Raw genomic sequence first — 12,894 nt, forward strand, 5'->3', positions numbered from 1 at the left:
TCTGTGTGCTGTTTGCCGTCTGCAGCATGTGGCGGTGGGAGCGGGCTACGTTTTGGGTCACGCATTCGAGGCCAGACGTGATGAGCCAGCAGATCGGCATGAGAGGGAAGCGGGGTTTTCCCCAGACTGACTGCTGGTGCTTCAAGTCGGACGTAGCGCTGTCCCATGAAAAGCTATCATGAAATATTTGCAAAAATGAGAGGAGGGCAACTCGTTTTGGGGCAAAAGTGCATTTAATAAACTGTAAGGACGAATAAAGGGATGGAGACGTGGACTTACCGGTGCCCCGGGTGGTAGATAGCTGAGGTGATGCCGTGGGAGTAGTAGGTGGAGAAGCTGAAGGTGTGGTTCTTTTGGAAATTCTGATTGGTGCCCACACTGTAAAAGAATTAACTCATTCAGTACCAGCCAATACTGGACCGAGTCTGAAAAGATGTTTCAAAACGTCTTTGGGAGTGAATGAGTTAATAAACCCCCACACACACATTGATTCATTTCGAGTAGGTGAGATAACGTCAACACGCAATCTGTGTGAAGAGGCGGACATGAAAAGCGGAGGACAAAGTAGAGCCTGAGGACCTCCGCGGCAATGCGACTTGTTGTGAATCCCGACGTTCAATTGAAATGGTCCAAGCAGCCGCATGAGGAGGAGGAGAGGAGCAATAAGCTCGTTACGAAAATGAGAACCAGTCATTACAAATAAGCCAACCTGCACATTCCTGCCACGACTTAATTCTCGATTTACACACACGCGTCGACGTGCAGTGAAAGCCTCAAATAATTGAAACATTTTCCCGCCATTCGGCATGGCGGAAAAAGGGGTGCGCAAAGCCACCCAGACTTACATGCGACGTCTCCACTAATGCTTGATCAAAACGGGGCTGAATTCAAAAGGCAAGGCTTTCACATTTGCTCTGCGGAAAAGCACGCACGAAAGGATTAGCTTCAATCACAAGCTGAATGCGTGCCTCACTAAAACGATGGCGGACGCTGAAATGCACATTCACGTGTACATGTTTTGTTCGTGCCGGCTGTCCTAGCAGCATTTGAGCACATGCGTGTGGACATTTCTCAACATAATGTGGCATTGGACATGAGTGACAGAATTTCGCGGAACGTAAGTGCGCTTAAAGGGGACCTCAACCCAAAAATGTTGTGATGTCATTTTCAGTGGAAAGCAGATGGTAAAAATGGCCGCCCCATGAAATGGCTAAAAACAGGTGGATTTTGCTGCGTAATTCATCAGAATGTCATGTTTAGACTAGTGAGGGCACATCCCACAAATTATTGTAAAGAAAATTTTAGGGTTGACTTTCCTTTTAAACTGGCAAAGGTATAGGACACAATTCTATAAAGGCCGTTGACAAGAAATGTCGTCGACAGGCACCCCCCTAGCGATGAGTCCCGGCAACGGAAATTGTCGTCAACTGCGTTATTTTTTCTTTTTTTTTCTTTTCTTTTTTTTTTTTAATGGTAATGGGCGGAGACGCAGATGACAGCACTGTGTCTGACATCAAGACAGTGACAGTTTTCAAGGTCATCAAGGTGGTATTTGACTGACAGATGAGTGGGGCGTGGTTTCGGTATATTCAGCAAACATGGCCTCGCTTTTTTTTTTTGGGTTCCTTCCAGTTTCCTTTTATTTCTATAATTTAATGAGAATTTACCCCGGCCAGACTTAGGACACTCTTGTCGATGCTTTTGGCAGGTTTCCCAGTATTCTTTGTCTTCATAGTGGCACTGCGCTCAATTGAGGAAAACCGGCTGGAATGTCAGTGACAACACTAAAAGTCTGGTGGTGGCTGCTTTTTGATTGACGTCTAAAGAGGTGCGCTGTCAGCTGAAGGCAAGCGAGTCAACAGCAAACACTATATGAAGCCTTTGAGAAAGATAACAATGCTCTGCTTTCAACTTGACTGCGGGAGAGGGACAAAAATCATAGGAATAGCCGTAAAGGAATGTACCACCCTGTGAATCCAAGTTCCTTTGAGATTCTGACTTTTTTTTCCCAATTAAGGTGTTTGAAAAAACTGATATCTCCCTACAGCATCAAAGTTGCCCTTCCATTTCCTCGTTAGGAAAATAGGTTTCTCTATACTGTGGATTTTCACCTATCGCGTGTCAATCAAAAGTGCCCACTCACCTGACCAGGTAGCTCTTGAGCCCGCCCCCGTACGTGATGACCAGCAGCTCGGCCGACCATTGAGCGCCGCCCGTGTACTCGAGGAAGATGAGGCCCGACTCATGATAGCGAGGTCTGGAACTCTTTCCCCGCTCCAAACGCAGGTTCACTGTACATTCTCTGTCCTCTTTTCCTCTCGCTCTTATCTATATGCAACTGCTTGCGCTAACCCACTTTTCACACCGCAGATCATTAAAGTTTCATCCGGTCTGTCGGCTGGCAAACACTTGACAGTGGCTGTCAGGAGCCATTAAGCCGCCGAGGCAAGATTCACCCGCCAAAGTCAATCTGTTTGCTGTTTGCCGTCTGCAGCATGTGGCGGTGGGAGCGGGCTACGTTTTGGGTCACGCATTCGAGGCCAGACGTGATGAGCCAGCAGATCGGCATGAGAGGGAAGCGGGGTTTTCCCCAGACTGACTGCTGGTGCTTCAAGTCGGACGTAGCGCTGTCCCATGAAAAGCTATCATGAAATATTTGCAAAAATGAGAGGAGGGCAACTCGTTTTGGGGCAAAAGTGCATTTAATAAACTGTAAGGACGAATAAAGGGATGGAGACGTGGACTTACCGGTGCCCCGGGTGGTAGATAGCTGAGGTGATGCCGTGGGAGTAGTAGGTGGAGAAGCTGAAGGTGTGGTTCTTTTGGAAATTCTGATTGGTGCCCACACTGTAAAAGAATTAACTCATTCAGTACCAGCCAATACTGGACCGAGTCTGAAAAGATGTTTCAAAACGTCTTTGGGAGTGAATGAGTTAATAAACCCCCACACACACATTGATTCATTTCGAGTAGGTGAGATAACGTCAACACGCAATCTGTGTGAAGAGGCGGACATGAAAAGCGGAGGACAAAGTAGAGCCTGAGGACCTCCGCGGCAATGCGACTTGTTGTGAATCCCGACGTTCAATTGAAATGGTCCAAGCAGCCGCATGAGGAGGAGGAGAGGAGCAATAAGCTCGTTACGAAAATGAGAACCAGTCATTACAAATAAGCCAACCTGCACATTCCTGCCACGACTTAATTCTCGATTTACACACGCGCGTCGACGTGCAGTGAAAGCCTCAAATAATTTAAACATTTTCCCGCCATTCAGCATGGCGGAAAAAGGGGTGCGCAAAGCCACCCAGACTTACATGCGACGTCTCCACTAATGCTTGATCAAAACGAGGCTGAATTCAAAAGGCAAGGCTTTCACATTTGCTCTGCGGAAAAGCACGCACGAAAGGATTAGCTTCAATCACAAGCTGAATGCGTGCCTCACTAAAACGATGGCGGACGCTGAAATGCACATTCACGTGTACATGTTTTGTTCGTGCCGGCTGTCCTAGCAGCATTTGAGCACATGCGTGTGGACATTTCTCAACATAATGTGGCATTGGACATGAGTGACAGAATTTCGCGGAACGTAAGTGCGCTTAAAGGGGACCTCAACCCAAAAATGTTGTGATGTCATTTTCAGTGGAAAGCAGATGGTAAAAATGGCCGCCCCATGAAATGGCTAAAAACAGGTGGATTTTGCTGCATAATTCATCAGAATGTCATGTTTAGACTAGTGAGGGCACATCCCACAAATTATTGTAAAGAAAATTTTAGGGTTGACTTTCCTTTTAAACTGGCAAAGGTATAGGACACAATTCTATAAAGGCCGTTGACAAGAAATGTCGTCGACAGGCACCCCCCTAGCGATGAGTCCCGGCAACGGAAATTGTCGTCAACTGCGTTTTTTTTTCTTTCTTTTTTTTTTAATGGTAATGGGCGGAGACGCAGATGACAGCACTGTGTCTGACATCATGACTCCATGACAGTGACACTTTTCAAGGTCATCAAGGTGGTATTTGACTGACAGATGAGTGGGGCGTGGTTTCGGTACATTCAGCAAACATGGCCTTGCTTTTTTTTTTTTTTTTTTTTGGGTTTTTTATTTTTTCTTTTTTTTTCTTTTCTTTTTTTTTTTTAATGGTAATGGGCGGAGACGCAGATGACAGCACTGTGTCTGACATCAAGACAGTGACAGTTTTCAAGGTCATCAAGGTGGTATTTGACTGACAGATGAGTGGGGCGTGGTTTCGGTACATTCAGCAAACATGGCCTTGCTTTTTTTTTTTTTTTTTTTTTTTGGGTTCCTTACATTTTCCTTTTGTTTCTACAATTTAATGAGAATTTACCCCGAGCAGAATTAGGACACTCTTGTCGATGTTTTTGGCAGTTTTCCCAGTCCTCTTTGTCTTCATAGTGGCACAGCGCTCAATTTGAGGAAAACCGGCTGGAATGTCAGTGACAACACTCTGACAGATGAGTGGGGCGTGGTTTCGGTATATTCAGCAAACATGGCCTCGCTTTTTTTTTTTGGGTTCCTTCCAGTTTCCTTTTATTTCTATAATTTAATGAGAATTTACCCCGGCCAGACTTAGGACACTCTTGTCGATGCTTTTGGCAGGTTTCCCAGTATTCTTTGTCTTCATAGTGGCACTGCGCTCAATTGAGGAAAACCGGCTGGAATGTCAGTGACAACACTAAAAGTCTGGTGGTGGCTGCTTTTTGATTGACGTCTAAAGAGGTGCGCTGTCAGCTGAAGGCAAGCGAGTCAACAGCAAACACTATATGAAGCCTTTGAGAAAGATAACAATGCTCTGCTTTCAACTTGACTGCGGGAGAGGGACAAAAATCATAGGAATAGCCGTAAAGGAATGTACCACCCTGTGAATCCAAGTTCCTTTGAGATTCTGACTTTTTTTTCCCAATTAAGGTGTTTGAAAAAACTGATATCTCCCTACAGCACTTCCATTTCCTCGTTAGGAAAATAGGTTTCTCTATACTGTGGATTTTCACCTATCGCGTGTCAATCAAAAGTGCCCACTCACCTGACCAGGTAGCTCTTGAGCCCGCCCCCGTACGTGATGACCAGCAGCTCGGCCGACCATTGAGCGCCGCCCGTGTACTCGAGGAAGATGAGGCCCGCTACGGCACTGCTGAAATCCCCGGGGAAACTCAGTTCCTGGGGGAGGGGGCATGAGAAGATGACAGTCAACGGGAATATTCAGCCGATGAGATGTTTTGATTGACACTGTGCGTGAAATCAGCCACAAAATATGAAGATCACAAAGGAGTGCGATTTTTTTTTTTTTGCCTGCGGCGGGGTGGGAAGGAAATAGGAGCGAAAACAAGGACGAGAATGCTAATATGTGGCAGTAAAGCATGGAGTGGAATGGATGGACTGGATACAAGTCATCGAACGATGGAGGGGGGGGGGGCGTTGACTGAAGGATAAGAAGGACGAAGGGAGGATCGAGAGAGGCTTGAAGGAGTACCAAGTGAAGTGTGTGACACATTAAAAATGGAGGGCCGTGAAATGGGACTGAAGAATAGACGGCGGGGAAAAAAATGTGAACAAAAAGGAAGGATGAAAGTTATATGAGAAGACGACGGGTGAAGTCGGCATGTCGCGCGACTAAGACTTTTTGTCAAAGTGTAAGAAAAGTGGCTTCCCCCCCTCTCTCATTTGGAATCAATTTTATGATCTCTGCAACAACAAGAGTTTCTATTGGGCCTGCCGTGGCATAGAAATGACAAAAGATGAGGTAATGAATGTGTCATTCCATGTCAAAATGGAAATAAATAGAGGGGGGGGGGGCATTGTGTGGCCGCCATCATCCCAAGGGAGCAAGTACATTGCCAAAGGGGCAGGTGCGGAAGGGGGCCCAGCTTGTCTGTGAAATTCAGGTTTGTGAACCACTGTACTGACTAACATTTGTCACTAGATGGGGACGTTGCATCGAATCGACACGTCGTTTCACAAAAAGCTCTTTGTTTTCCATGTTTTGGTCAGAAACTAGTTTATGCGAACGCGTGCAGGGTGCGGGTGCGATTACCGGGGGGATGACAAACAGCTCGCTGCCCACAAGGTCGAAGAGGCGAACCGTGCCCGTGCTGTCGGCGAAGGCCAGCAGGGCGCAGTCGTGGCTCCACGCCACCCGCCGCCATTGGGGGTTGGGGTCCTTTGGCACTGCAGAAGAAAGCGTGATCATATCTTACGATGCGATGACAAGTGAGGAGTCATTAGCAAGGGAGATGAACAAAAGCGTGTTATCGATATGGCTGAAACAAACGTGGTTGTCCAATGTCATTTTTCATCCTAACTATAACACAAACGTGTATTTTTCATTAAACTATTTTCATTGAGACGTCATTTTCTTCCAATATATCGAGTTTTGCGCGATACTGTATCATGGTAATGTCAGTATCGATGAAGAGAAAAAAAATGCCAATATTGTTGTTTAAATGTTACATATGTTACTACTTGATTATCATTCCAGCAGCGCTGTAACTACACAACACCACTAGGTGGCAGCATTGCTCTGCAAACGCATTTCTGGGTGCATCGTTTTACTTTATTTTAGTTCACCGTGTTTCATATCTCTTGATATTTCAGTGATGCAAATGGTGTGGAAATGTGGAAAAAAAAACAATCTCTCTTTTGGTGTTTGAAATTATATGTAGCAAAGATTTGTTCAACAGTGTGAAGCATAATACAGCGGCTGGTTGTGTGGTTATAAAGCAATAAAGTTGTGTTTTTTTGTTTGTTTTTTTTTTTTGCTGGCATATAACAGCACTCTGGGCGTTTCTTGTGTCGGATGAGCCGGCTGAGCAAATGCCGCATGTGGGCCCCGGTGGGCAACGCGGTCAACAAATAAAAGATGACAGATGATGAGACTTTGAGAACAAGAGACACGGAGGAGACGAATGGACACGGCAGGTGACAAACAATAAATCTGACACCTGCCAGGGTGAGTGAGGGCCGATGCCTCAAATTACTCCAGAGGACACTGAAAAGGTGGAAATTGCACACCTTCAAGACTGAGGCGGAGCTTTATGAATGCATCATTTTCATTTCATTAGGCACACCCGCATGACTACTTAACAGGATTCTGAACTTTAATATCACTAAGAGTTGAATATTGCACAGTTATATCAAAAAAAAAAAAAAAGCAACTTGTCACAGTTTGAAGGTAGGTGACTGATAGATTACACTGGAAGGCGTTTTTAGTTCAATACTGCCACCTGATGACATTTTAGAGGTACTCTTGGAAATCATTTCAACAGGGAAAAATGTCCTTTTTGTGGCGAAATAATTACCGATGTAACGGAAAGACTTAAACAATTTGTGCATCGTGATTAATTGATTGCAGATCCTCGTGATGTGCGCAAATTGACTACCAGGGGGCAGTATAATACAGTCATGCAGGCACAAAAGATCAGAGGTTGTCAAACATTTACGCTGAAGAGCCACAGCTGATTTTTTTACAGCGGACATATGGGTTAGGTTATTTGTCAGTGAGGGTACTTTTTTTTTAACTCATTATTATCTTTGTTAAAGGCATCACTTTTTAGTCTGTCCATGTTGTACAGTATTTCTGTCATTTGATTGTGCAGGGGTACCTAATGTTGGGGGCGATGGCAAGCATCAAAACCGCACCGATGTCCTCTCCTCTTCTCGCTCCCTTTTCAATCTTTTCTTCCTGTTCCACCCTCATCCCGCCACACCACCCCACGCCATTATGTATTGCACGCGCTACTGAGAAGGGCTCCATTTCCACATAAATGGCTTTTTTAGCCCAAAAACACGTGGGTGGAAGTAGGGGAGGAAATCATCCCGCAAATCCGCCAAGCGTGCCTTCCATGTAAAGAAGCTTCATTTATCACAGCGCAACAGCCATGAATTATGTAAGCGAGCAGGCAGGGCGATGACGGACTTTAGGTGAGGCGGGAGCGCGCATGCACAATAATGCCAACGCCAATGCACTGAGAAGAGGCAAATGCTTAAAAGAGAAAAAAAAAAACACGCTGCTATTTTGTGGACATTACAATTCAACGAACAGAATCAAAATGACACAACGGGAGACGTATTCGAGCAATGTTTTTGAACTGCTTGTTTACGCAGAGTTGAGTTGCGTCTCTGGAGTGCAACTGAACGTTGTTAGATTGTGATGTAATACTGCGGATGGGTAAAATAATCGCAGCCACAAAGGGTTTCTCCATCCACGGCTTGTCAGCTAGGCTGACTGAAGATGAGCACGTCGAGTGGACACGCACACAGCATTCAAGAGGGGCTTGATTTTTCACTATTTTGAAACCTCTTTGAGAGGAGACTCTTTTTTTTTTTCTTCTCTCTTCTGTTTTTTTTTTTTTAATCACTCAAATTTGGCCGGGTTGCCGACAACACACTTTTCTGTGCTGGGTCAAATGAAGAGGATGTTTATTTTCACTTGACAGGGACTTTGGCCATGCGAAAACATAGGTAACAAGCAAAACATGATGTTAATTTGGATTAAGTGACTCTTACCTTGGCACTTCCCAATAACTGAGCCAAAGTCATCTCTCACAGATCTGAAAAGAAAAAAAGCAATGGTGAACAAACACACACACACACACACACACACACACACACACACACACACACCAACTTGTGTGTTTTAACACACTTAGTGAATCGATGGACGCAGAAGAGAGGCTGGCAGACTAGACCTTCGTCCGATCTCGTGCCCCCGCAGCGGCTCAAAGTGGAGGCTTTCCAATCAAGGCTGCGGTTTTAACAACAGTCCAGCAGTGCCCCAGCTCAGCTTTTTATCAATTACAGCTCACGCTGTTCAGCCACAAGGTTCATTTTTGCCACTCAACTGGGTTTTATTTATAGAGCACTTTAAAACGACCATTGCGGCATACAAAGTGCTGTGGAGTGACAAACAATCATAGCGAAACAAAAACAAATTAATACCCGTATCTTTTATCACTGAAGATGTTTCAACCTTTAATTAATCACTCAATAAATCAATTAGTCTTATAAAACTTTGTTCCAAAATGTTGTTGCTTATCTCTGTACTTTTTTGCAATATCCAATCTGGCCTTCAAAGTCTTTCTCCCAAAGTCTATCTTTGTGGGCTGAATTGTGTTATTCAGACAACTGGGGTGTACCGAAGTACATTGACCCAATAGTTATAATGCCAATGATTTTCATCTCAATAAAGACTCCGTCCTCAATAGGTAAGTATACAAAGACTGGTTACGTTGTGACGGTTTGAGATGCGCCCCGGGAATTACCTGATCTCCACACATTGGTCCTGAACCACCGCAAGGAGCTTGCCGTTACTGCAGAGTAGGAAAAAAAACATGAGTGGCATAAAATGACAATTAGTGGAGGGGTCCTTGTTGGAGACAAGGATATTAAACACATTCAAGACGATTGCAGAGAGACAAAGTCAAATAAGCCCTGTCGAGTGCCTCAAACTAATGGACGAAGGTGGTAGCCGGATTGATAAACAAAAAAAAAAAAAAAAAAAAAAAAACATTGTGAGGTTACCACAAGATCATGAGCTAGCGTATGTGTGTGTACCTGGCCAGCACCAGCTGCCAGCCAATCTGCTTGTTCACCAGTCGCAGGAGGCCGAGCGGCAGAGAAGAGCTGGAGGGACTGAAAGTGACAGCATCCAAAACGTCACAACATTGAAAAGAAACACATTCCTTGATAAGACAGCACTTGCAAAACGGCAACCTGCACAATTTCTTTAGTTATCATCACAAATACAAAATTACACTACAAAAAAGCTGAGGGGCGGGTTTAGATCGCCTTGTTTTCAACCTTTTCTTGGAAAATCACAACTTTTATTCTTGCAGAGTCAACATTTTCTTCTTGATGCGACCCAAGCACTGTTTCGTGATTTGATTAAAATATCAATTTTGGAAATACTCATTTCAAAACGATTTTTATAATATTTTCTTCAGATATTAAAATTACCTGTACCACAAATAGTGCAGGATGATGCGAAATGGCCCTGGAAGAAAAGAAAGGGACGGCATCACTTCGCGCACACACGCACACACACAAGTCTAACCACATTAAGACAAAACACCTAAACTACACAGCATACAAAGCAAGTCAATAAGCAAATTGTTTTTACATCTATGTCACTTCAAACCAAAAGTGATCGACAAGGTGCCTTACCTGTCACTGCTTTTGCTACAAGGGAGGTATTTTGTTCCTTGTTGCCTCGTAGCTGCAAAAACAAGACAATTAAAGACGTGATTTATTTAAATGGCCATTAGTGGGTGTTTGTACGTCATTTAATGGCATATTTATAGAATTTTAGTGTGTCTTTGCTATGAATGGCAACAAATGCACCTGACTGCCTCGTTAGAGGAGTGCAGCAATCATCAGTAAAAAAAAGTTATCAATTCTCACAAGTGTGTTTTATGACCAATAAGTGGTTAAAAAAGGCAAAAAAAACTATTTTGATAGACATGAATTTCGAGAATATTTACGCTACGTGGCTCCACATTTGCTTGAGCACCACGTCACTATTTGACGTTGCAGCTCCTTTTCACGGGTAACAGCGGCAAAAAATGCGAGACATTTTATGTTGGAAAAGGCAGCCGACTAACCTGAGTGTCAGTCTCTGGAGGCCATTCGGTAAGAACGAGTAAATCGTACAAAATATTCTCATCTTCGCCTTCGAGAACGCTTTCGTCCGCCATGTTGACTGACTGCAAAGCACAGCACAGCTGTCATAGCCGATTACGGCAACTCGCGAGGGACGAAAACGTGAAAAGCCATTGTTTCGTATTTTACGTCAATTTGTTATCTTTGATTTTATCAAAATAACGGGGGTAAGGGAAGGAATATTGCTTCTGTTAAATTTGTATCATACTTTACACTTCAATATTTCTCACTAGTGAGGCCATTTCATTTCCCATCTTCAATCATAATTTTTCCTTCGGCTTTTCGCAGATTTTTTTTCCGTAACGATTCTTTTAAAAACAAGACATTATGTCACGCTTTTCACTACAATAATTGTTTTTTCATTGTCAATGACTGTTAATTTAGAAAAAATATTCAACTATATAGTCCCTGTCATTCAATTTGAGCTTACATTTCTTTTTTATAATTTCAATTATATTGCTTTGATCAAACACTATCACGACAGGTTTGATTTAAGATTTGTTTTGATCCTATATAAATTGTGCAACGTAAAAAATATATATATATATTTTTTTAATATCACGGAACCCTAATGACAGCGCTGTTTCCTTTCGATCCGCAAAAGAAAAAAGTGCATGCGTGTCGAGTCGTGTACACTTACATCCGGCAGGTTTTCGAAGCAATAATGGCTGCCTTTTCTGGTGAGTTTTAACTTTAAAAATGACCACAACATTAAACGCAACGTGTTTTATTGGTGTGATTTTCATTGTGAATTAACGTCGTGTTGTGTAGAAATGGGCGTTATGCCCGAAATCGCGCAGGCTGTGGAGGAAATGGACTGGCTGTAAGTCACTTGTTTGATAACCTTTGCACATTCATTGCTGTGTATGTCAAGTGAATCATAAATGTGCTTTTGTTGCCATGATTTCATGTCAGGCTTCCTACTGACATCCAAGCTGAGTCGATTCCGTTGATTCTCGGCGGAGGAGATGTACTCATGGTGAGCCTGTCAATATTTAGCAGTTGTGGGCCGTGCATTCCGAAAAACGCATTTGTGCTACGTGCATCTTCTGGAGAGTTGGGGATTGATATTTATCTATCTATAAATAAATTTTGTAACATTCGCGATGCTCACCAAAGGTGCTGATTATTGAATGCATTAATGTGTGCAGACAGTAAAACAAAATTGTTGAACAAGTTCGAGATTAGCTTGACTATGACTATTGCAACGCATTGATACTGATATCCGATTGGACATACAAATCTAACAAACACGTGGTTATTTGCAACAAGGATAGAATTTGATAGTATCTTTTTTTTTCTCTCCCTTACTTGAAGGCAGCAGAAACTGGTAGCGGTAAAACTGGAGTGAGTATGAATCTTCACATTTAATTTGCTAAAGGTTGTACTAGCTGTATGATATGAAACGTTTGTGATTGGCAGGCCTTCAGCATTCCTGTCATTCAGATTGTGCATGAAACGCTGACCGACCAGCAGCAGGGCAAAAAAGGCAGAGCCAACATCAAAACGGGCGGAGCTGGTGAGCGTTTTTTATAACGTAGTCACGTGACTGAGAAAAGTTCCAGGGGACATGTCGTGGAAAGTTGACTGAAATAACTGAAAGTTCAAATCTCAGGATTAAGGATAAGTGTGAAATGAACACACATGCTTGGAATTGTGGGGGGGGGGGAAAAATCATGTCTCATTTGAACTGTATCTTATTGACGATTTATAATGCTGATATGATGCCTTCTTTGTCAGTCTTCAACAATTGGCAGATGAACCCATACGACCGGAGCGCTGCATTCGGTAAGAAGAGCATTTAAAAAAAAAAAAAATTGCAAACGTTCAACATTACAGTTCTTTTTGAAATTCCCATACTTGTTGCCTCATCTTAGCGATCGGGCCGGACGGACTGTGCTGCCAGAGCCGAGAGTTTAAGGAATGGCACGGCTCCCGCTCCACCAAGGGTGTTACCAAAGGTAAGCCATTGCCGTGCAACCTCTGGAGGTTGAACACAATCCGCTCCAGGGACGCTTTACTAATAAGGACGAATACGATTTTGAACGTGTTTGCTGTTGAAGGCATTATTATACTGTGCATAATCAATCAATCGATCAATGCGTTGTAACGTGTGCGGTTGTGCAAGCAGGGAAATACTACTACGAGGTCTCGTGCCACGACCAAGGGCTGTGTCGTATCGGCTGGTCCACCAGCCAGGCAGCTCTCGACTTAGGTAAACT

The 12,894-nt window shown here is 43.6% G+C and overlaps 2 protein-coding genes across 3 annotated transcripts in view; one reads left to right on the top strand and one right to left on the bottom strand.

Annotated features, from left to right (window-relative positions):
• nbas (NBAS subunit of NRZ tethering complex) overlaps positions 1-10,752 on the bottom strand; it is a 92,794-nt gene extending 82,042 nt beyond the window's left edge. Inside the window, exons 1-9 of the mRNA XM_019871523.1 lie at positions 10,615-10,752; positions 10,178-10,229; positions 9,971-10,007; positions 9,569-9,646; positions 9,277-9,324; positions 8,522-8,565; positions 6,051-6,184; positions 5,043-5,176; positions 2,749-2,847 (exon numbers count right to left, since the gene is read on the bottom strand). Coding sequence (XP_019727082.1) covers positions 2,749-2,847; positions 5,043-5,176; positions 6,051-6,184; positions 8,522-8,565; positions 9,277-9,324; positions 9,569-9,646; positions 9,971-10,007; positions 10,178-10,229; positions 10,615-10,707 — 719 coding nt within the window. The 5' untranslated portion in view covers positions 10,708-10,752. The remainder of the gene's footprint in view (positions 1-2,748; positions 2,848-5,042; positions 5,177-6,050; positions 6,185-8,521; positions 8,566-9,276; positions 9,325-9,568; positions 9,647-9,970; positions 10,008-10,177; positions 10,230-10,614) is intronic.
• A 473-nt stretch (positions 10,753-11,225) lies between these two features.
• ddx1 (DEAD (Asp-Glu-Ala-Asp) box helicase 1) overlaps positions 11,226-12,894 on the top strand; it is a 7,198-nt gene continuing 5,529 nt past the window's right edge. Inside the window, exons 1-8 of one of the 2 annotated variants that reach the window (XM_019871485.1) lie at positions 11,226-11,352; positions 11,444-11,495; positions 11,588-11,651; positions 11,990-12,019; positions 12,095-12,191; positions 12,413-12,460; positions 12,550-12,633; positions 12,801-12,887. In XM_019871485.1, coding sequence (XP_019727044.1) covers positions 11,244-11,352; positions 11,444-11,495; positions 11,588-11,651; positions 11,990-12,019; positions 12,095-12,191; positions 12,413-12,460; positions 12,550-12,633; positions 12,801-12,887 — 571 coding nt within the window. In that variant the 5' untranslated portion in view covers positions 11,226-11,243. The remainder of the gene's footprint in view (positions 11,353-11,443; positions 11,496-11,587; positions 11,652-11,989; positions 12,020-12,094; positions 12,192-12,412; positions 12,461-12,549; positions 12,634-12,800; positions 12,888-12,894) is intronic. The other variant, XM_019871486.1, reaches the window with a different exon arrangement.

The sequence above is a fragment of the Hippocampus comes genome, unplaced genomic scaffold, assembly GCF_001891065.2.
Source record: "Hippocampus comes isolate QL1 unplaced genomic scaffold, H_comes_QL1_v1.1 scaffold100, whole genome shotgun sequence".
Classification (NCBI taxonomy): Eukaryota; Metazoa; Chordata; class Actinopteri; order Syngnathiformes; family Syngnathidae; genus Hippocampus; species Hippocampus comes.